The sequence below is a fragment of the Engraulis encrasicolus genome, chromosome 19 (assembly GCF_034702125.1).
Source record: "Engraulis encrasicolus isolate BLACKSEA-1 chromosome 19, IST_EnEncr_1.0, whole genome shotgun sequence".
Classification (NCBI taxonomy): domain Eukaryota; kingdom Metazoa; phylum Chordata; class Actinopteri; order Clupeiformes; family Engraulidae; genus Engraulis; species Engraulis encrasicolus.
In genome coordinates, this window is record NC_085875.1 from 40857450 (window position 1) to 40882269 (window position 24820).

The following is a 24820-nucleotide window of genomic DNA, read 5'->3' on the forward strand; positions in this document are numbered from 1 at the left end:
GGAAAGAAGGGCATGACAGGCAGGCTGCAGGAGAGGCGGAGAGGCAGCGCTGGCATGATGAAGGAGGCTTGGCGGCGGAGCAAACCTGCGTGATGTGGAGCCTGGCCCTGGACCTGGTATGGAGATGGAGAGGCTGGGGTTGCCAACGACGTGCCAGCCTGGTTCTCCAAGCTCGGGTTGTCCAGCCCTTGCTGTGAGCCAGTCTGTCCCAGCTCTGCGTGTTTCTCCCAGGCCAGGGTCTGAGGATGCTGATGATGATGATTAGCGCTCCCTAGCGGGACTTCGGGGGAGGCGTTAGTGCAGAGAGCGGTGACCAGCTGGACGTTGGTGTTGGTGACTGGAGAGCGGAAGGCTGTCGGGTCCTCCTTGGTGGCCTTGTTGGAGGACTTGCCGCCGGGGGAGAAGGAGGAGACGGAGGGCTTGTCTGGCAGGGGCTTGGAGATGTCCAGGTGGAGCTGTGGCCGAGCGGAGCCTGACAGCTTGGCCTGCAGAGTCTTGGAGGACGAGGACGCACCAGGAGAGGAGGCGGAGGAGGACGCCGAGCCACCACTGAGGGTGGGGACCACCGCCGCGTGGGGCGTCACCATGACCGAAGGGGACACCCCCAACCCTGCCCCTGCCCCCGACCCCGGTGTGGTGGCCTTGTTGTGACTCTGCGATGACCATGATGTTGACGAGGACACGGTTTTGGCCGCCTCGGAGCCGGAGCCGCGCCGGTGGGATTGATGCTGCTGCTGCTGGGTCTCGGAGGAGCTGGCCGAGGAGTCGTCGCCGGACTCGCCCATGTTGAGGCACTCGCCCATGGACATGGAGCGCGACATCTTGGCCAAGGAGCTGGAGGTGGGGCTCATGTAGGAGCGCGGCGACTTGAAGGGCTTGGAGTAGGTGGGGGTGGTGGGGGTGTGGGCGTCGCGGGAGCCAGGCGGCGGGGAGGTGGGGCTGGTGACGGAGGGCATGGAGGGCAGGGTGCGGCGCGAGGGGGTGGCCAGGTGACTGCTGCGGTCCCCCACGTGAGGCTGGGGGGCCACTTCTTTGGAGGGGCGAGAGGGATAGGCCTCAGCTGGAGGAGGGAAAGAGGGGGAAAGGTGAGACTAAACTAATGGTCTAATGCTGTAAACTTAACAAATGCTCTTTTGCCTTATAATATATATATATAAAATAAATATATAATAATATATAAAAAATAAGAATTCCATTCCAAAGCTGTTGAACGTAGCATCGTCAAACTTGGTATAATGTCTTTAATTGTTATCCTGTTCTCAGTAGTGTGGTAATATACAGTAATCCTCACTTTACCAAATGGATAGATGGATATACATGCACATTGTATGTGCAATCGGAATCGTGATTTAATAGGTTGTTGCTCTGTCCATGGTATGCAAGTCCATTTGATAGACATCTATGAGAACGTGCTGCCAGTGAGATGCCTTAACTAAACTCCATCTGCTATGAAGCTTGATGTAAACACTGAGGCTAGTGAGTCCTCCCTCACAGTGCAATTTCCAGAGTTAATTCAACACTTCAAGAGTAGGACCAACTAGTAGAGAGCTAAATTCCACTCTCTTGGTGTGGAAGTGAATTGAATTGAATTGAATTGGATTGAAGTGGCTCTAACTGGGCACTGGGCTGCTATGTCGGTGCCCTGGGTTCGATTCTGGCCAGGGTCATTTGCCAATTCTTCCCCCATCTCTCTCTCCCTACTCGTTTCCTGTATCTCTCATACTGTACTGTCACAAATAAAGTCATAAAAGACCAACAAAATATACTTAAAAAAAAAGAAATGTTCCACTCCACTCACCTTCAGCTGAGATGTTGTGTGCGGACTGGGCCTTCCTCATGCCTCCTCCTCCTCCATGGGCGTGGGCGTGGGCTGCCGTTGCCTTGGCGACGGGGCCCATCATCATCCTGCGGTGCTCCACAGTCGCCCTCCTCTTCTGGGGCGTGCAGCCGCGCGAGGCCAGGGGCTTCTCTGTGGGGGAGAGGGGGGACGCACTCCTGTCCTCCTCCATGAGGGGGCGCACCTCTGAGACCAGGGGCCGCACCACCACTCCACCGCACGACTTGGAGTCGGCAGCCGACTTGGAGGGGAAGGGGAACGGAGCTCTGGGGAGAGAGACAGGGCACGGGACAATCAAGTCAAGCGTCTTTCAAAAAATGGCACAGCCTATTTCCCAGTTATTGCCACTTCATGAGACATGAGCTGTGCATAAGGAGCTGTTCTGTGTATAATGAGTATTATTCTTTTTATAGTTTAACCAAATAAGCAAAATGGCCTTGTACCATCTATGGCCTTCCATTCTCTGTTGACAGAATTCCCACTTCTGGAAAACAGTGACCCATTAGTGATGACCCCCTCCAGTACCCAAGCAATCCAACTCTTGATATTTACAGTACCCTGTTCATTCCAGAGATCATTTTAATTTAATCTGTGCAACTACTTTACTTACATTACGGTCACATTTTCATTTCATTATTGTGACAATACATTTAAACTACAGACACTATGTTGATATCACATTATCACTAATTCGGCAGTCCTGTACTGTACAGTACTGTACTGTACCTGGGGGTGGTGGTCTGGGAGAGGAACTTGGCCGAGATGCTCACGCCGCTGTCTGTGGTGTTGGGTGCGGCTCTCACGGGGCTCGCTGTGGAAAAGTACAGAGCAGTGCAACGCAGGCCGGGTTAAAAACGGTAACTGGGTCACTTCAATACAGTGCTTCTAGAGATATAGCCGGCTACTGTACAAACAATACAGTACAATACAGCATCACATGATTCCTTTTTTTCACTGAGAAACTTTGAGCTACTTTATTGATGAAATGCTAAATTGACTGTCAAATGCTTTTAGTACTATTCAGCAATGTATTCTAAGCGCTTGACATGGAATGCCTCATATTCAACCATTCATTACACCCACGCACCCACGCACGCACGCACGCACGCACGCACGCACGCACGCACGCACGCACGCACACACGCACACACACACATGGTAAAATGCTGATGGAAGCAGCACATTGGGTTTCAGTGTTTCATTCAAGATCATTGCAAATGTCGAGATTAACTACTCTGGAATGAATGAGATATTTAATGCCAGGCAATCGATGGACAACCATGAATCACTGTTGTCAATGAGATACACAGGCACCTCAAAAGCATGCATTCTTTCTTTTTTTGTTCATCAAATAACTGCTGACATCTCACGCACACAGCTAACTACTGTACATTGACTTTTCCACTAGTCAAGATCAGGAAAAACCCAGAGGGAAAAAAACTCTTGAAACTCACTTCATGCATTTCACTCGGACAGGTTAGCAACGCAAATCTTGTGGAGGGTCTTGCATGCATGTCTTTTATTCTGATTAACTATCTAGTAACACTTTACTTGACGCCATCGTCATATGTATGACATAACAGTGTCATAAAATGAATTCAATCATGCATGTGCCATAAACATTATGTCAATGTCATAAACCTTTTATGACTGTCATTAAGTGAAATTCGTTTATAGTTAAGACAGGCCTAACAATGTCAACTTTTCATGACCATAAAACGTTTATGACATTCACATCATGTTAATGACTCGTTATCTGCCTACGCAACTGAATCCTCTTTTCTGATTGGCTGATGGGGTTGCAACTAATTCCCTATAACCTGTCAGGCGTCAAACGTGCGACTAAGTTAGGCGAACTAATTCTAAACTGCAGGTTGCTATGGCCAAAAGCCAGTCGTTAGTTCTATCGCATTTGTTTATCAAGTCAAGAGTCAGTCGTTAATTCTATCGCATTTGGTTGTCAAGCCAAGAGCCAGTCATCAGTTCTATCGCATTTGGTTGTCAAGCCTGTCGCTCTAAAAGTTCTACTACATGCATCTGATAGAGGCGCGCCTGATTACGTGCGCACTAAATGATTCTGCAGTTGACATAATTCATAGGTTACAAATTTACAGATAGGCCCAGCAATAGATGACAAAAATAGTATACCCTGTACCGAAATTCTAAGCACCTGACTCGCCATCAATATTATTGTATCGAAACGAGTCACCTCGTCATCTGCTCCACTCCCATGGTTTTTTAAAATGTAGGCTATTTCCCGCTGCCTTCCCTTTGTTATTGAGCTGAAAACATTCTTTTTTAAAATTAGGCTACTCTCCTCTTGTGGGGAAGGAACACGTGTAGCGTGGGGAATCTCTCTCTCTTTCTCTCTTTTACGCACGAAGTTGACAGTTAGCCTGTGATGATCAGCAGGGGGAAATAGAGGCGTGATGCGACATGTGTCGATTCAGCATGTAGAAATGCTTCGCAAGTTTTTGTTTTTAAACTTCCATCCCGCCGTGGTATATGGCCAAAGGAAAATTAAATAATCACAGCGTCGGCAGGCTACCAAACGAAGATTCTAGGCGCGTCAAGTTGGATGCCCGCACAGCAACATTCTATCTTGATAGAACATGGTTCCTACAACTTTACAGACAATAATAGATTAAAAAAGTACCCTACCATAACGGCAGATAAGCGGGATAACGGCCTTCGAGGTCGACCGGTTATAGAAATTAATGGCTTTGGCGTCGCCAAAGCTCGGAGCCGCCGCCTCGCCATTAATTTCGTATAACCGGTCACCTCGTCGGCCGTTATCCCTTACTTTATGACTGTGTCATAACACGGTTTTGACACTATTATGACACTGTTATGTCATACGTATGATGCCGGCGTCAAGTAAAGTGTAGCCAAATATCTTATCATAAGAAGACAACTAACTACAGTATGTGCCAACTATGTGTCAGTCTGACTCACTTGGTGTGTTTTGCTCGGACAGGTTGCCAAAGTGCATCTTGAGGAAGGCCTCCTGGTCTGGAGTCTGGGGCACGGGGGCCTTGGGCTCTGTTATGGTGAAGGACTCCTCTTCCTCCTCCTCCTCCTCTGCCTCCTCCTCCAGATCCTCCACTTCCAGCTCAGAGGAGTTACCGTCCACACTCAGAGGCTCCGTGGGATCTGACTCTGTGGACGCATGGACACACACGCACGCACGCACCCACCCACCCACGCACACACACACACACACACAAACACACACATGCAAAAGCACGCACAAACACACGCACACACAGACACGCACGAACACGCACACACGTGAAAACACATGCAGTCAATTAGTGCACTCAACGAATCAATTAGCTCACTCAACAAATCAAAATGTCAGCCGTTTGATTTCTTTGAGAGGTAAATGACAATATTTCATGTCAACAATAAATGGATCTTTGTGTGTGGGGGGACTCACATCACATGTATGTTTATGCATGTGTGTATGTTTACTTAATAATGATTGAGTGCCTCATTGATTGTTGCTGGAGTTATTATGCTGAGCCAGCACAAAGGTAACTGTGTGATCGACTATGAGTGCATACGTGCGTGCGTGCGTGCGTGTGTGTGTGCATGCATGTCAGTGGTCTGTGTGTGTGTGTGCATGCATGTGTGTGTGTGTGTGTGTGTGTGTGTGTGTGTGTGTGTGTGAGAGAGAGAGAGAGAGAGAGAGAGAGAGAGAGAGAGAGAGACAGAGATAGAGAGGCAGAGAGACACGGGAAAGAGAAAATGAGAGAAAGAGAGAAAGAGAGAAAGTGAGTGAGTGAGTGAGAGAGAGAGAGAGAGAGAGAGAGAGAAAGAGGGGCAGAGAGACGCGGGAAAGAGAAAATGAGAGAAAGAGAGAAAGTGAGAGTGAGAGTGTGTGAGAGAGAGAGAGAGAGAGAGAGAGAGAGAGAGAGAGAGAGAGAGAGAGAGAGAGAGAGAGAGAGAGAGTTAGTTCCTTACCCTCTGCTGGATGCTCTGGGCTGGAGAGTCTGCTGCTGTAGTCCACGGAGCAGGCACTGTCTGGGCTGTGCTTATCATGGCAGTGTCCCCGCCTCATACTCCTACCCAGCACACCTGCTGTCTCCTTCACCTGATACTCACTACAGAGTACACACACACACACACACACACACACACACACACACACACACACACACACACACACACACACACACACACACACACACACACACACACACACACACACACACACACACACACACACACACAATGGAGTCAGACCTGTCCCACCCTATCCCATGGTGTTAGACACACAAAGTACTTACTGTATCAACAAAGGAACTGTTGAACACGTCCTGGGTATCCCATCATGATCACGATCCAACTCACTGCTTGCTGAACTACCTTTGCTATGCCATTGCTAGGCCATTGCTATGCCATTACAGAGTCGTAAGTAACAGATTAAGGTTTTATTCTTAATTCTAACTTTAGTCATTACTATTTCGGTAGCAGCGAGCTTTTAATAGATGGTTCTGCGTGAAAGGGTTAATGTTAATCCTGAAGAAGAATCACAGTTCAAGATCACACCAACACAGTAATAGACTGGGATGGGAAACACGTTTTGTCCTTTTAGAATGTCTATGGTGGGCTATACACAAATATACAGTATGTAACAAAATTGAATATTTCATCAAAAATTGTGCAAGCAGACCCAACCTGATACTGTCACGAGAGTAGTAGCAATAGTAGAGTAGAGATACCTCATTAATCTCAAAGAAAGTTAAGGACAAGTAGAGCTATTTTCCAAAGTAATATAGTTGTTATTATTTATAACAAAACATAGGAAATGTACACTGGGGATGTGATTTCTCTGTGTGCTGTGAGTGATACCGGGATAATGTATTGGGAAGAAGTGGTCTGCCTGTGCACTGTGAGCAGTTGAAGGTGGTCAAATTACATGACTTTTAGCCCTATCTTGGTCGAAACCAACCCCTATTATCAAACAATCAGTGAAACGCTACTCAGGTGCCCTGTCTATGGGCTGTGAGCGACTCAGCCTACTGGTAAGTGTACATTTGAAGCTCTGCTCTGTCTGTCTGTGTGTGGTGCAGGTGTGTGTGTGTCTCACCTGCCGGCCAGGCTGGCGCGGTCGTCACAGCCCTCTGGGTAGAGCACCATGGCCTCAGTGTCCTGAGAGGGCTCCGAGGTCAGCCTGATGAAGTGGGGCCGAGACGAGCAGCGCGTGGCCCTCTCCTCCGGGACCTGGGCCTACGGACACAAGGCAACAACAAACACACAAACAATGTTTGTTATTATGATTTTATTTGTAATGGTGTTGAAAAATACCTTGGACTGGTGACTTGTCTACAAAGAAACATTTGAACTAAGTCCTTTTGAGCTTTAGTCCTGTGTGTTTTAAGAATCTATGCAAAAAAAAGATAAACCGCATTGGCGAATTCCATTTCAGTGCAGTTATGCCTTTAAAACTACACGTAGTATGTAAATACTGTACGTGATTTCTTTGAAGGCATTTATTGCAACAAAGCCATTGAAAAGCCCATTCGGCAAAAAACACAGATTATGTGACCATTTCATTGACAGACAAGAATCAGTTGGTACTGTAAGTCAACATGAAGCTGTGTGTAGCGAAGGTCACACTATCCAGTACTGGGCAGAAGCAGTGCCTATACTTGTGTTTGTCAACGAGGGCTCTACGTACAGTCTCACAGGGGGCATTAGGGAGAAGGAGACAGCTAAGAGAGGGGGCACACAGTTGGCAGGCTTATGATGAGGTCAGGCATCAGGAGGTTTATGATGAGATCAAGGGGGCTCTTGTTCGAAAAAAGATCTGAGAACCACGTTAAATAGTCTATACCAGGGTTTCCCAAACTGTGGTGCGTGCACCCCTGGGGGTGCGCGGCCTGCCATAAGGGGGTGCGCGAGCTAAATAGAGTAATGGTGGATATGTGAGTTTTTATCCAGCATTAATGAACATGAAGTAGTTTTTAATTGTATGGTGAATTTTATGCTGGAAGGGTCCATCTGAAGTGTAGTTTAACTCCTAGACAATTGGAAAAGAGGATTCCCCAATACAACAGTGCATAATGTGCAGTGAATCATACTTGCGTGGCCATCAGCACACCAAAATATTTTCTTAGGGGGTGCGCGAACCACATTGAAATGTACAAGGGGGTGCGCAGGTGGAAAAGTTTGGGAACCGCTGGTCTATACGGTTAACTCCTGTCTGGTATTACCCAGGCCTGCAGACTGATGGTGCTCCCCAGGTGCTGGTCATGGATGGGGCCATGCTGCTTGTCAGTGGCTGGGGGAGGGGGCGTCTTGGCGGGGGAGGGGGGCATGGCGAAGGACTCCAGCTGCCGCAGGTCCAGCATGGATTTGACCATCAGCTCCATGTTGCCGATGCGCCTGGACCAGCGCCGGCGGGGACGGGGGCCAGAGCCGGCGCTGTAGCCGTCGGACGTCATCTCGGACTGCCGTCTGCCCTCCTGTTGTGTGTAGAACATGTAAGTGACCTTGCTTACATAGTAGGTAAAGTTGTTAAAACAGGGCGAGGAAGTTTAATAAAATAACTGTAGGAAGGTGAATGGGCTACACATTGTAACCTAATTGCAAAAACTTGTGTAAAAAAAAACTAATCAATAACAGCAAACTATGAGAGTTTGAATAGAATTCTTCAGAAAACAAGACCAGAATGCGAGGACAAAACGAAAGGGCAAGCTGTAGTTACGGTACACATTGAGGGACATAATTCAATCTGGACACGGCACAACAAAACGTACCTTCTTGCTATCCCGGGTGTAGGCGTTGAGGGAGTTGTGCCTCTCCTCAGAGGATCCTGGCACATGTAAAGTAATAAAGACACAAGACAAAGACACAGTATTCAAAGTTAGAAAAGGTACACAAAAGAGACTCTGTGTTTAAACAAGACCCACCCCACCCGACCTGTGATGGGGAAGCTGCATTTGGCTATCTTAAACACTTTCCTGGCCCTAATCAAGTTTAACAGGAACGCTTTGTTCAATGGCTCACCGTTCACCCCGACAAACAGTACATCTAAAAGGTTAAAAGTAGAAAAAACACACAGATGCACACAAAAGTCACAAAAATAAATACACAGCAGGCATCAATAATACAGCCATAGCTTTGGTTGTCCATATGCTGGTCATTCTTTTGATCAACACATCTATTGGTATTATGGCATACACTATACTGTGCAGTACATAAGGGTAGTGACAACAAAATACTCTACTGCTTTCATTCTACTCTAGCTGTGCTTATGCATACTTCCACATAAAGCAAGTAGTATGCATTCATGATCATAAAACAAAGTAGAATGAAAACAACAAATCATGTTATTGTCACTATACCATGCCAAATAAGCATGCACAAGCAAAGACAGACACATACAAACATGTACTGTATACTGCAGTCTAAACGCTGTACATGAAACTAGTATTGACGAGGGGCCAAATGATGACATGTTTACTATTTACCGTTGTCCTCCCCAGTGCTGCTCCCCGAGGAGGTGAGGGGGTAGGCCAGCTCCTCATCCTCCTCCTCGATGCCCTCCTCCTCCACCTCCTCCTTGTCACTGTCAGACGACATGGTGCCGATGGCAGGAGCACTGTGCACCTCCCTTCTCGTGCTGCAGGAAAAAATGGAGAGAGGTCGGCAACTTTGAGTGATGGAGTGTGTCTGTTTGCTTTAAGGATTTTATGTACACAATGGAGTGAAATCTTTTGTAGGTAAAAAGAGGGAATGGCAGGCAAAGAAAGAAAGGTAAATGTTTATCTAGGATAGGTCCTGCAAAGGCAGAAGGGTTGGTTTACAGAACATGTACAGGCACGCATACATAGTAAGGCAAGGTCAACTTGGAACAATAATGGTATAATCTGTCAGTCTATCAGGCTATTATAAATCAGTACAGTAAATGAAAAATAATGAAAGTGTAGTAGTGTGTGTATGTGTGTGTGTGTGTGTGTGTGTGAGAGAGAGAGAGAAAGAGAGAGAGAGAGATAGAGAGAGAGAGAGAGAGAGAGAGAGAGAGAGAGAGAGAGAGAGAGAGAGAGAGAGAGAGAGAGAGAGAGAGAGAGAGAGAGAGAGAGAGAGACAGAGACAGAGATACCGAGAAAGATAGAGAGAGGTACAATAAGTGAGAAGAGAAGAGAAGAGAAGAGAAGACAAGACAAGAGAAGAGAAGAGAAGAGAAGAGAAGAGAAGAGAAGAGAAGAGAAGAGAAGAGAAGAGAAGAGAAGAGAAGAGAAGAGAGGTGGTTACCTGAGAGGAATGGGTTTGTGTGGAGGAGTCTTCTGGGCCGGCTTGTTGCTATTCCTGAGCTCTGACAGACGCTGTCTCATGTTGATGGTCAGTTCGGGGCTCAGACGCCAAACAAAGATACAACTGAACACACACACGCACACGCACACACACACACGCACACACAATTGCTTCTTTATTTGTGGACAAATTTAAAAAAGATCATACAGGCATAATTGTAGCAGTTGCAATATTACTGAGAAACACAGAGATTCACAAACACAAAGACTCTCTCTATTTCTCTCTCTCTCCTAATCTCGCACGCACGCACGCACACACACACACACACGCACACGCACACACACACACACCCATCCATCCATAATGCATGAAGACAGTCCTCAATCATATTATCTCATGCAGGCCAAATTAATTAGGCCTGGTTAAGACGGCATCAATCGAAGATTTTATCTATCCAATATGCAGATGATGTATTTGCCATAGCACTGCGCTTGGCATATCACACTGCAGCATTGGGAAGCTGCAGCGTTTTCTAATGCAGTGGAACACCCCACAGCATCTGAAAGCATGCTTAATGCGTAAAGACATGGTCGCCTGCTTTTGTTGCTACCAGAATACCAATGACCAAGTCAGTATAAATGACAGTAAAGCTCTGTGTAAGTGTGTTGTAGTACTCTAGTCTGTGTCGTAGTACTGCAGTACTGTGGTAGTTAAGTCTTTTCCACGAATAGTGCTCCATTGGTGGAAAGGTGTGCAATACGAGGTGGGGTTGCCGCTGCTTTGCACAACCAAAGAATGCAAAGTCGTATAATCTGACACATTAAAGCTGCTTCACCACTGGCGTATATACTACATACTATATATGTCAATGTGCTTCACACAAACTGAAATTGAGGAGCTGTACCTGTCTCCTGAGACTGAGATGAGGTGTTTGCAGTCATTGGTAAACTTCATGCCCGTCACAATTTCTAAAAGAGGGAAGGAAATAAACCAACAACACGATTATATGAGCGAATAGATGGATGAAAACATGAAAATCTTCAAAGACACAATTTAGGGCTGCACAATATCAGAAAAAAAAATCGATACTCGATAACAGCATGCAATACCTTGATAACGATATTTAAACGATATGTAGAAATATAGCCGAGTGTTTTTGTTGTCACTAATTTGTCGGTCTGCGTGGGGGGCGTGGCTTTGGTCATGGCAGGCTTCTTGCGCATTTGTTGACATTCAGCAAGTGATTGGACTGCACTGAAATGTTTTACTTGTGCGTGATAATCAAGTCATTTTCACGATACTCATATCGCCACTCTTGATATCGTGATTTCGATATATTGTGCCGCCCTAACACAATTAACTTTTATATTTTACTTTACTTTACTTTTACAATTGTATTGTATTATATAGTATAGTACAATGTAAACCTTATTGCATGGAATACAAGAACACCTTGAATATAAAACAATCACCCTTCTTAAATGGCTACTTGTAGAAGCTGATGGTGTGTGTGTGTGTGTGTGTGTGTGGGGGGGGGTCTTATATTCCGGCCAACACAGTAGCACTTTATTTAGTAGTACTTTAAGAGCCTCTGTCTTATCTACATATACAGTATAACTGCTTTTGCTTTGTTTTTTTGTACTGCAGTTGCAGTTCAAACGGATGTATTACCTGAGTGTCCAAACATGGTGGCCACACACTCTCCAGAGTAGAAGTCAAAGATGCTGATGTTCTTGTCTGAGCAGCTGGTGGCCACGTACATCCCTGAAGGATCTGTCTGGACCTGAAGGAGAGAAGATAAAGCAAGAGGACACACTCAGTCAGATAGTTAAGTTATCCTTCTGATCTGTTCTTTTCTGATCCTCTCTGCGTTTCAAGCCAGTGGTTTGAAATGATCAAGACTGAAACATCAGTCACCATGAATCCCCATTTGAAGGTATTTAGGCTCTTAGGTGTTCCAGTCTGGTCTGAAACCAGTCTTACGATCTTTGGTTAGCAATCACGAAGCAAGAAATATCTATCATAATGAAACCCCATTTGGAGGTATTCAGTCAGTCATCAGTTAGTTCCAGGCTGATATACTTGCTTTGCAACCATGAAGCTAAAAATATCAATCAATCACCATGAAACATCAGGGACGTGTAGATCCGAAGAGAGACGATAGAATTAAAAGATTCTTTCATCCGAAACATTACAGGGCATGGAAGGAATGACTGGTTGACTGATGCTGTTGTGCAGCTACGGGTCAACATTAGGGTCAAGTGCTCCCACAGCCATGACTATGTATTCAGTGGTATAACTAAAAAAATGTGACCATTTTTGGAGAGTGATTCATGCTTAAGTCAAGCTCAGCATGGCTGCTACCTCACAGTGCTAAAGAGCACAGACACACACATAAGTGACTCAGTTCTGCTTCATGGAGAAGTTAGCTGAAACAACAAGTCAAGTTCTGTAGGTACCTTAAGAAGAGTGCCGTCTTCTCCTTGGGAGCCTTTGTACAATTTCTTCTGCTTTCCGTTGCTAATGTTGAAGATTCTGTAAGGGCAGAGGAACAAACACATAGCTGTATCAGAAATGGGTGAAAGGAAGGAAGAAAGTGTTGGCATGAATGCACATTAGACAAGCTCACATCTTTTGCCTGTACAAGAAAACAACTCGCAAAATGTGGTGCTTACATAGAAGACAGGACTAAACAGAATGCCCTCAATCCACAACATGAAAGGCTTTGAACGTTCACTTCTCAAACTCTCCACCAGGGGTCACTGTAACACCAACTCCACTCTTGCTTTGCTTGTACTGTACAACGTAAATGTAGCAGAGAGAGAGAGAGAGAGAGAGATTGGGCACTCCACAGTGTGTGGGTGGGTGAAGCTGGCAAGAGACTGTGAGAGCGATCGACCATGCACTGCAGGCTCTCCGGGCGGGCACTTACATAAGGCACAAAAACCAGTCTGTCTCTGTCTGGCCTTCAGAGCGACACAAACTGGGCCCAGCCCTTACCCCTCCAAAAAAAATCTATTAAAACACAGCCTATTTCAGTTAAAGAGCTCATTGACTCTTGTAGCCTGAAGGAAAATGTTCACTTCTTTTGCATCCTTTGTTGCTGCATATGTGCAAGCGAAGCAGTAATAGAAGTGGATTTTTGGAGACACAGACCTTCACAAATGGCTGTATCATCCCTCTCTAAAGCATACCAGGGAGTACTGAGTCCACAAGAGATGGTGAATCAGAAGGTTTTTAGAAAACAAAGGGGCTTCACAGAAAAGAATCCAGGATATGACTGTACTTCTTCCTGTCAGACTGGAAGTGTCTGCAGTCGTGTTTGTTGTGTGATTCAAAAGAGAGTGAACAAATACACTATGAACTGAACATGTAGACGCACGCACACAAATGCACATGCGTGCAGATACAAGCACACACACGCGCACACACACACACACGCGCACACACACACACGCATGCGCGCACACACACACACGCGCGCACACACACGCACGCACGCACGCACGCACGCACGCACGCACGCACGCACGCACGCACACACATGCACACACACACGGCGCAGCATGTTGAATGCTGTGTGGGATTATCCCTATGGAGAAGTAATCCCATCGTCACGTCTACGCCACCTGAAAGGCTAAGCTACTCCCTGGCTATGTAAACACACACACACACACACGCACAGGCTCGAGACAGCAGCAGGTTTTGGGGTGTTGGGATACATTTAGTGCAGCAGACACACACACACACACTCCTAATCCTAACATAGTGCACACGCAAGAAATACAGACACAGCCAGCACAGGACCTGGTCACGTGGACTAACTGACAGGCAGACAGACAGATAAACAGACAGGCAGGTAGACAGGCAGACAACCTGAACAGACAGAGAGACGACTACCTCTGTGACCAGACGTTATTCACCAAGACATCTCGTCCATCTCTTATTACACGCAGTGGGCTCAAACAGTCAGGGCCAATTAACACAATGCAACACTGATTTTCTCTTGGGCACCGTGCCAAATCCCCATGCCAATGCCAATTCACAATCTACTCTCTAACCCCTACATACACATGCGGATAGTACACTGATTACCCCAACACACGCACGCACGCACGCACACACACAACACCCACACCCACACCCACACACACACACAAACTGTATTGTACACATGTGCTCACATTAGATGGCAAATAGTCAAACCATGAAAACACATCTCATTTCCAAAATCCACCTTATTGGGAGGGTGATTGATGATTTTCACCAAAAGAATCGCATGAATCATATTGATGCCCTGGCAAAAGCGACATACTGTGGACATTTCAGAATGATTCATTCAGACTTTTTGAGTTATTGTACTTCTACTGTAGAGCTATTGTTGTATTACTATTGTTTCCAGTTTTGCGGACAGGAGAAAACAAACAGGTCAGGTATCCCGGGGCCCCATTACACTGTGTGTGTTGAGAGTGGGGGCCCTTTCAGACCAATTTGTCCTGGGCTCAGTAAAAGCTGTCAGAGGCCCTGAATTGGTTTACACAATCAATTAATAATAGTGGTTATCTGGTAATAGTGGCAGATAAACACAGGCCCAAGGCATAACCTCCATGGCAGTGGTACAGTAACTAGCAAACATCAACCATGTGAGACTCACCGTATGCTGCGGTCTTGGCAGCCGATGGCAGCGTACTTGCGCGTGGGGTCGATGTCCATGTCGTACAGTGTGGTCTTCCTCACGATGTGGTGCGTCCGTGTGAACACCGTCCCCTCATCCGTCTGTCACAAGCAGCAACACAAGACCACAAGATGTTTTTTTTAACATTTTAACATTTTAACCAGGACAGTTTATTCCCCCCTCTAGGCTTCAAGACTTCTTCTCCTCATGCATTTTTTAAAACTATGGGCCATTGCTATGGCGGGAGTCAATAACAATTATATTATGCAGTATGATGGAGTGTAAACTTCAGCACCAGGCTGTTTAACAGTCTAACTTGTGGACCGAGGGGGATGAATGTCAAAAAAAAAGATCACACACACACACACACACGCACGCACGCACGCACGCACGCACGCACGCACGCACGCACGCACGCACACGCGCGCACACACACACACACACACACACACACACACACACACACACACACACACACACACACACACACACACACACACTCAGAAAACAAACATATACTGTACACACAGCACATGTCGCACACACACAAAGACACACCTAAATATATCTACAGTACTTTCTGCAAATAAAGATAATAGGTTCAAAGGCATGAATGTGTAAACAAAGTGTGCAAATATGGACGCAGAGGCACCCATGCAGGAGGATGGAGACAGACTTAAAATAAAATACTCTGAGTTTTCCATGACTTAAACTACAAGAGCAAAATGATGGCCCAGAGTGGCATACCCCGTGATTACATAACCAATCAAGGCCTCTCTTCTCCAGCTCATTAATCTTCAATTCAAATAGATCTCCCACAGATCTGGAGATTACGCAGTTACACAGATGATGACTCATTGATGAGTATTACACATGCATACGCACATGCACTCACACTCACACATACTGTACATAGCCTTTATCTCTCACACACGTGCATACATGTGCTCTCTGTCTGACACATACACACGCATGCACACTCCCTGACACACGTGCATATGCATACACACACACACACACACACACACACGCGCGCGCATGCACGCACACACGCGCACACACACGCGCTCTCACGCGCGCACACACACAGACACACACACACACACACACACACACACACACACACACACACGCACACACACACGCACACACACACACACACAGAGGCCATTGCGGTTTCAAGGGCCTTGGAGGAAGCCTTGAAATGATAATCACACCCTTCGCCTGATGACCAAGGCAGACTGGAAAACTAACGAATCACTGACTGACTGACTGACTGACTTTTCTGTTGGGTCAGCAATATTTAGGGCTGGCTCCTTCTAGCTGAATGAGCCAGGGGAAAAAACTGCTTCAACGATGCACATGGGTGAATATGAGTAGTCATCCCTTTAAAAGATGTATGATCTAGGAAGAAAATAGCAAAAGTCCATCATTCAGCACTTTTCCTGAAGCTGGTTTGAAGAAGAAAAAAAAAGCGAAGCTTTGCTTTTCATCAATCTGAAAAAAGAGAGGATGAGCCTCAGTACACTATGACAGCTCTGCAACTTTTCGTGTTCCCCTCCTGATACTATCCCCTTATCCTCACACTGTAAAAACTGCTGATCCATGCAAGGGGTGAGGTTGGGGGGGATGGAGGGGGGGAGTGTGGTGTCAACTGGTTTTGTAGAAGGCTGTTCTGGTGCATCACTGTGTAAGACCCATGGCTTAGGGGCGATGGATGCCCAGTGTGAGCAGGCAGGTAAGCCCGACAGGAGAGCATTGTGATCGGGCAGAGCCATCACTAAATCCCTCCCTGGATCACCCAGGTCCTCCTGGGATGGATGCGAACTCTGGATGTTTTTACAGTTGTTGCAGTTGTTAGTTTTGGAAAGTGTGGAGTACTGTATGGATTTAGTGTGTGTGTGTGTGTGTGTGTGTGTGTGTGTGTGTGTGTGTGTGCTTGTGTGTGTGGGCAATGGCATGTGTGCGTGAGTGTGTTTGTGTCTGGAGGGGCGCCAGGATTATTGTGTGTGGAAGTGAAACTTCCTTGTAATTCCCAGCGTAATGTTGCAGGGCAACACTTAAGACATAAAGCCCATTTGAAGGGTCAGGGACCTAAACCAACTGCCATTTGATCTCATCGCCTACCCACTTACACACACACAGCTGACTTCGCAGGGTCAATTCAACACTTAGAGAGTACAACCCATGCTACATTGAGTGTGAGTGTTAAATCAACTCTCAGTGTTAAATCAACACTGGAAATTCACTGTGCATATTAGCAGGCCAGGGCCAAGCAGCCCAGCAGTATATGGGTGTTTTTTATGATAGGACAGTGTGAGAGTGTGACAGGAAACGAGTGGGAGAGAGAGATAGGGAAGGATCGGCAAAGGACCTCAGAGCAGAATCGAACCCGGGTTGTAGGCTTAATGGTATGGTGTCTCAGCTCATTGAGCCACTGCTTTTCTTTTAAAAAATATTTTTCTGCCTTTATTTTTTTTGACAGGACAGTGGAGGACAGACAGGAAGTGAGTGGGGAGAGAGAGACGGGGAAGGATCAGCAAATGACCCGGGCCGGAATCTAACCCTGGTCGCCAGCGCAGCAACCCAGCGCCCTAACGCTAGGCCACGGCAGGGCCACACATGGGTGTTTTTAAGCTGAGAGCAGAGAAAGTGTTGCGGAGGAACAACAGGGGGCCCAGTGGAAACACCTTCTCAGCTGCTTAATAGAGAATAACATGTTCCAACTCCAGCTAACGAGCTAATCAGCGCTGCACTGCAGTGCCACAACGGAGTGCAGAGAAACAGCCACGCTGCCTTAGTGCCTCCCCACTGCTATTCTCAGAGGAAGACAAACAAACACTCCAAATAACAGCACATGGCCCACACGCGCTACTCAGACCCAGAGGTGTAGAAATTGGAAGAAGGAGTAGAACAGAAGTAGAAGTAGAAGTAAAAATCCTGGGTGCGTTTCTCAAAAGCGTAGTTGTTCGCCAGTTAGCAACTTGGGTAGTTGCCAATGGGAAATTGCTTTGCAAACAACAAAGTAGCTAGCGTAGTTAGCAACTATGGTTTCGAGAAATGCACCCCTGGTTAGTTACAGTGGAATAACTGGTGCGAACACTATGTGAAATCATGTACTAGGCCCTACTGTGGCTCTAACAGTAGGGCACTGAACTGCTAAGCTGGCAACCCGGATTCGATTCCACCCCGGGCCATTTGCAAAACCTTCCACATCTCTCTCTCCCCACTAATGTCCTGTCTGCCTCTCAGTGTCCTATCACACAAATAAATGCACAAAAGTCCTAAAAAAAAGAAAATAAGAATAAAATAAAATAATGTACTAGTGGTGTACTCACATCATTGATTAACTTCTATGTCTACTTTATGCATCTCTGCTTAGGCCTTTACAAAACATAGAGAAAAGTGAGAAGTGACACTGAATTGATCAAGAGATGAACTGACCAATCCAGATAGCATTGCTCATTCAGTCTTTCATTAGCTAGTTAGTTCATTCTACATTGCATCAAATGGTGGTTTGGAAACCTGACAGTGAATGTGAAGTCTCAAATAGACAGACTGACCCGCACTGTACTGAAGGTAGTGGGGGTGAGGGACTACCCCACCCTCCAAGCAATATATGAAGAGTCTGTAGTTAGGCATGCTAGAAAAATAATTGAGGATCCATCACATGTTCTGTACCCAGAATATGAGCTGCTACCCTCTGGCAGGCGATTCAGAGTACCAGTTAAAAACAAGAAAAGGTTTTTGAATAGGTATAGGTTTTCTTTTGTCCCTGTTTCTGTTAACCTACTGAACGCAGGTCATTAACAACTACCAACCTGTAATGCCATGTATGTATGTGGGTGGTGGGCTGTGGTGGATATGCACTTGAGTGTTTCTATGTATGTGTGTGTTTATTGTTGTTTTTGTTTTTTGGCGTCATGTGTATGTTGTGTGTATGTGGCAGCTATGTATGTCCAAGACAAATTTCCTTCAGGACTATTAAAAGAATCTTGAATCTTGAAATCTTCTACCAACAGCACTGCTGTGACCTCACAACAGGTCTTGTGTCCTCTCCATGTCATGAGCATTGATTTGCATTGAACTGAAGAGTGATGCTTAAGTGACCGGGACCTGGAGTGACGCTAAACAGGCCAGGTGATGGAGTGACACCTGAAGAGAGGTGACATTGATATGGCTGTCAGCAGGCTGGGCTGAGATGGTGAGGTAGAGGGTTGGAGGGTAGAGAAATGCAGCAGCAACAAGATGACAGTAGTAGTAGTAGAGTGCTCCGTACCTTCTGAGCCGTGCGGAAATAGATGCTCTTGTCTGCCCCACAGCTGATCATGCGCACCTTGCCATCATTAGCTGTAGGAGGAGAGAGAGAGAGAGAGAGAGAGAGAGAGAGAGAGAGAGAGAGACCTTATTAGAGTCAGACGTGGATTTACAAGTCGTGTATGCTTACACAGAAATGGAATTCTGGGAAGCAGGTCTGTGAGAACAAGGAGGGTGCTTGTTTGTGTTTACATGTGTGTGGAAAGACAGAGGTATGGATAATGGATAAGGAGAGAGAGAAAGAAAAAGAGAGAGTGCGAGGGAGAGAGAGAGAGAGACAGACAGACAGACACAGACAAAGAAAGAGAGAGAGAGAGAATGCGAGATGAGGGAGAGACTGTATGTTGCCTGGGAAACCTGCCAAGTAGGGTGAGTCTGGCGTGATAAGGAGTGAATATAAATGTGTCTCGTGTGAGTGTGAGATATATAGAGGCAGACAGACAGAAGTAGAGAAAGAGATGGAGAGAAAAGTAAGTGTGACTGACAAAGCAAGAGAGAAAGAGGCAGAGAGAGAGAGAGTGAGTGAGTGTATGCGTGTGTGTGTGTGTGTGTGTGTGTGTGTGTGTGTGTGTGTGTGTGTGTGTGTGTGTGTGTGTGTGTGTGTGGATGTATGCGTGTGTATGCGTTTGTGTGTGTGTGTACACTGAGTAACTGTGTGTGCATGCATTTGTGTGTATGTGCATGTAGATGAGTCTGACCTGCAAAGCGCACGGCTGTAATGGAGGAGGAGTGTTCGTCCAGCGTCTGCACCAGGCCGTACTCCCTCTCCGCATCCAGCACGTGGATCAGACGATCACGACTCGCCGTCGCCAGCAGCTTAAAACCTGCAACACGAAACATACACACACACACATTAGTAACAAATAGAGGTGTAAATAACAGCCTTAATGATGATACGATTCAATATCGATTTCTTAAAGGCAGCGATTCGATTATTTTCGATACGTAGCCTCTTACTGCAGATGGGGTTGCCGGTTGGCCTATTCACTATTTGCTGAAAATACTCGACTACATCATAACAACATTGCTATGGCAGTACAGAGAGCCAAGTAACAGATTATGACATACTGTAGCCATTACAATTTCCGTGACAGTAAGGTTATAACATAGGCTCTGCACTAAGGGGTTAAGTATGCCCCTGACCGATTCAGTTGTCGGCCGTAGGATTGATGCATTGATACATATTGATTATAATTTTCACCCCTAGTAACAAACACATGTAGCCTACTATGCTATGATACTATGCCAATTTTGATGAAATAGTTTGTCACTGCACTTTGCCTTTGTAGGGCAATATATGCACACACAGAGCACAAACGCAAATACACAGTCAAGAATTGTTCACATACTTGTGCAGTGAACCTTTTTATCTCTCTCTTTTGCCTAATAATATGTCAAACACAAACCCACACACACAGACAACCACAGGCAGCGAATCACAGACTCTCTTTCTCTCTCTCTCATCTTTTTCTCTCCACCACTTTCAACACTTCACTATGCCTCCCAATGTTTAGTACTTTTATTATGATCTTTGAACATTTACATCAATCGTGCACCGTCTATGGATAGGCATCTCTCTGATTATGGCATAGCTCATCTCCAGGCAACAAAAGCAAAATTGCAGATAAGCCCAGGGGTAACACAAACACAACTGACTTACACTCACACACCCCACCCAGTGTGGTGGGCACAGCATCCATCAGTTGCCTACAAAGAGGCAACATCAGACACACACACACACACACGCACTCACGCACGCACGCACGCACGCACGCACGCACGCACGCACGCACGCACGCACGCACGCACGCACGCACGCACGCACGCACGCACGCACACACACACACACACACACACACACACACACACACCTTCAGGAGGCACACACGGCTCTGGCCACCTCTGCAATACACCCATTGCCCACACAAACAAATAAACACAACATAATTCTCCACTTTCCCACAAGAACTCAGCTCATAAATCACCTTTCACCTCATTCCCCCAAAACACACACAAACACACACACAGTCTCCCATATATCCTGAACATCCAGACACACACACACACACACACACACACACACACACACACACACACACACACACACACACACACACACACACACACACACACACACACACACACACACACACACACACACACACACACTCCAGACGAATAGACCTCATTAGTAGTGCCCCTGTGCAGAGTGTCTGGAGTCCTGTGGAGAGAGAGAGACAGACAGACGGAGAGAGAGAGAGAGAGAGAGAGAGAGAGAGAGAGAGGGAGAGAGAGAGAGAGAGAGAGAGAGAGAGAGAGAGAGAGAGAGAGAGAGACAGACAGACAGAGGGAGGGAGAGAGAGAGAGAGAGAGAGAGAGAGAGAGAGAGAGAGAGAGAGAGAGAGAGAGAGAGAGAGAGCGCGAGAGAGATGCACGGCCCTCCAGACAGTGCAGCAGAGGTCTGCTCCACATATGTGCTCCGTTACTGACACACTGCTTGCTGTAATAATGGCGTGCTACTGAATACTACACACATACACAAACACACATCCACGGGCACACACACACATCTGAGGGCACACACACATACAGGCACGCAGGCATGCACACCCACACACTGTGGCACACACACACACACACACACACACACACACACACACACACACACACACACACACACACACACACACACACACACACACACACACACACACACACACACACACACACACACACACACACACACACACACACAGACCAAAACAAATTAAGTCAGAGGGGAATTACAGTTTTGCGATAAAACTCAGAGGAAGTAAGTGATTTTCTGGAGCGTGTCATGGAGCTGTCACATAACTGGGGCATGAGTGGACCTACTGGGCTGTGCGTGTGTGTGTGTGTGTGTGTGTGTGTGTGTGTGTGTGTGTGTGTGTGTGTGTGTGTGTGTGTGTGTGTGTTCGTGTGTCTGTTCGTGTGTGTGTGTGTGTGTGTGTGTGTGTGTGTGTGTGTGTGTGTGTGTGTGTGTGTGTGTGTGTGTGTGTGTGTGTGTGTGTGGCCGAGCTGGGCGCGTATGTGTTTGGCAACAAATATGACTTTCACTTCACCCTCTTACTCACTCTCCTACAGCCACAGACCCAAAATCTGTTTCACGTTGTCCTTATTCTTTTGCTACAAAAATGGGAGAAAGCAAGTGATCGCTGGAATGAGTCATAACATTAACTGTAGCAGTAACATATCTGCGGCATGAGTGAAGTGTTTGGTGTCCTCCTCAAAGCCAGAGTCAGAGCCCACGCTAATGACTCAATATCCCAGAGTCATATCCTCAGCACTTCCTGGTACAACCACAACTTCCTGTGTGGAGAGCCAATGATGACAGATGGCCATTAACTCCCCACACTACTATACTGCACCCATACACGTATACATGTGGTACATTCAAAAAATGTACTGAAAGTATGCTCTGAAAGTAGAATATGGTGCTATGGTTAAAAAATATAATATAAATAGCATACTAAATGAATGACACGCAAATAATTCACTAACAGCTTCAAAATACTCTTCTGTGTGCTCAGAACACGTGGAGTGGCAGTTTACAAATGAACACATAGATTATAATTGAGCATGAACAGACACCATACCCACTGAACATACAGTCTCACATACACACATACAGTATACGCACACACACACACACACACACGTCAGATGCCAGTTCAGAGGTATACATAGACTCAAACACACAAAACAGACACATGCTGTGTGTAAAGATAAAGACATTCAGTAGACACATTCACAAGTGTAGAGATACAGATGCAGACATAGACCCAGTCTATGTACAGAGACACTGTAGAGACACACACATGCACGCACGCACGCACGCACACACACACACACACACACACACGCACGCACGCACGCACGCACGCACGCACGCACGCACACGCACACGCACACGCACACACACACACACACAGTTCCAGTCCCCTCTAAATCAAATCTTGGCTGTCAAGTTAACCACGCCAGAGGTTGCGCTGCGACACATGGGTATTAGATATTCCTCTTGAAGGGAGTGGAATTCAATTAGGCACTGGGCATTCCAGAGAGACTTAATTATAACCTTACACCCATTACCCTCCTCCTCCATCAGCAGGGAACGAAGGAGAGAGGAAAGATACAGAAGAGGAGAGAAGGGGGTGGGGAGCAGACGGTATAGGAAAGACAAGAAAGAAAAAGAGGGATATATATATATATATATATATATATATATATTAAGGCTGTAACGATATTGCATCGAACCGAGGGATCGCGGTACGCAGACCCACGAACCCCTATCGCGAACCTCCCTCGCAGAATCGCGATGCGCCCTTTCAAAGTTGTTAAGGGCTCTGCATACTTAACGTGCGCACTTTGGCGCATTTGGCGCGAGAACCATTAAAATGTAGGCTACCCCTCAGTCTAGAAAACAGCAGGATACAAATGTTTGCATATGCGCTTAAAAAAGACGAGTAGAAAAGGGGCGCACTGACATGTGCGAGTAACACTTCCATTCACCCCTCTCTTATAAAATGTTCCGTCCAACCAGCACGTGCATTTGTTATCAATTGCCTGAGAAACCTCCGCGAGACAAAAAACTTGGGCAAACGTCGGAAGGTAAAGCATGAAATGAACAACTGACCATGAAGGCTTTATCAAACGTGTGAATATTTTTTGATTCATGCATGCGCCGATGCATGTTGAGTGGGGACTGGCGTTGAGCGGAGAGAGAGAAAGAGAGCGAGAGAGCGAGATGCTCCGCCTGCCCAAATTCTCAAACCACGCTACGCTCTAATAAGGGAAGTGTCTGAAGTCGGGCGAACGTTAGGGTCGATGTGGATATTAGGCAGCATTGCCGCATTGACCGCCTGCCTAGCGAAAACATGCTCTATTTCAGCCTCTGCATCCATTCCCGCTCTTGACAAAATGTCAACTCACAACACCAAACAAAGGACAACGTGCGTGTTGCAAAGTGAGATGAGAACATGAGGTACATTTCGAGTTAGGCTAAGCGTGGCGCGCTGCTGCACCATCAAAAAAGTTACAAAAATATTAAACATCAAAATCAAGTGTTGCATTTCTGTAAGTAACATAATACAACATGTTTCCTGACGAAATATGATCAGTGTTGTTTTCAGTTAATGTTTGGATATTAATTGGATAATGTTTGATAATGTGGATAATGTGAGACAGTTCTTATAGGCTACCTACTGGAACCCTGACCCTTCTCTCTCCGACTCTGTCTCTTTCACACACGGTCAGCATCTCAGCATGATATGATCTAAGCCTATTAATAATAAGCCTATTTTTCGTTGGTGAACTAATATCCCTTATTTCTCTGTGTTGTGCTTTGATGTCAACACCTGGGGAACAGGTTGCAGTGGTAGGCCTATATCTGCAAAATCATTTAGTACACCTACAAAATTAATGTAGGCAGGTAGCCTAAATGCAAAAAGAAAGCATATATAGGCCTATATATATATATATATATATATATATATATATATGTAATTTTTTCCTTACATTTAAAAAAAAAATAAAATCGTGGGGCGTATCGAACCGTAGGTCATATATCGTGATACAAACCGAATCGTGGGTTGGGTGTATCGTTACAGCCTTAATATATATATATATATATAGAGAGAGAGAGAGAGAGAGAGAGAGAGAGAGAGAGAGACAGAAAGAGAACAAAAGAG

The 24820-nt window shown here is 46.1% G+C and overlaps 1 protein-coding gene across 2 annotated transcripts in view; it reads right to left on the minus strand.

Moving 5' to 3' along the window:
- mapkbp1 (mitogen-activated protein kinase binding protein 1) overlaps positions 1-24820 on the minus strand; it is an 87576-nt gene that overhangs the window by 1631 nt on the left and 61125 nt on the right. For both annotated transcript variants that reach the window (XM_063184422.1, XM_063184421.1), the window contains 16 exons: positions 19793-19918; positions 19057-19127; positions 14757-14878; positions 12562-12637; positions 11774-11885; positions 11007-11070; positions 10103-10225; positions 9319-9470; positions 8605-8660; positions 8059-8310; positions 6933-7072; positions 5804-5943; positions 4793-4996; positions 2564-2648; positions 1799-2103; positions 86-1060 (listed from right to left, as the gene is read on the minus strand). In XM_063184422.1, the coding sequence (XP_063040492.1) occupies positions 86-1060; positions 1799-2103; positions 2564-2648; positions 4793-4996; positions 5804-5943; positions 6933-7072; positions 8059-8310; positions 8605-8660; positions 9319-9470; positions 10103-10225; positions 11007-11070; positions 11774-11885; positions 12562-12637; positions 14757-14878; positions 19057-19127; positions 19793-19918 (3003 nt within the window). The remainder of the gene's footprint in view (positions 1-85; positions 1061-1798; positions 2104-2563; positions 2649-4792; positions 4997-5803; positions 5944-6932; positions 7073-8058; positions 8311-8604; positions 8661-9318; positions 9471-10102; positions 10226-11006; positions 11071-11773; positions 11886-12561; positions 12638-14756; positions 14879-19056; positions 19128-19792; positions 19919-24820) is intronic.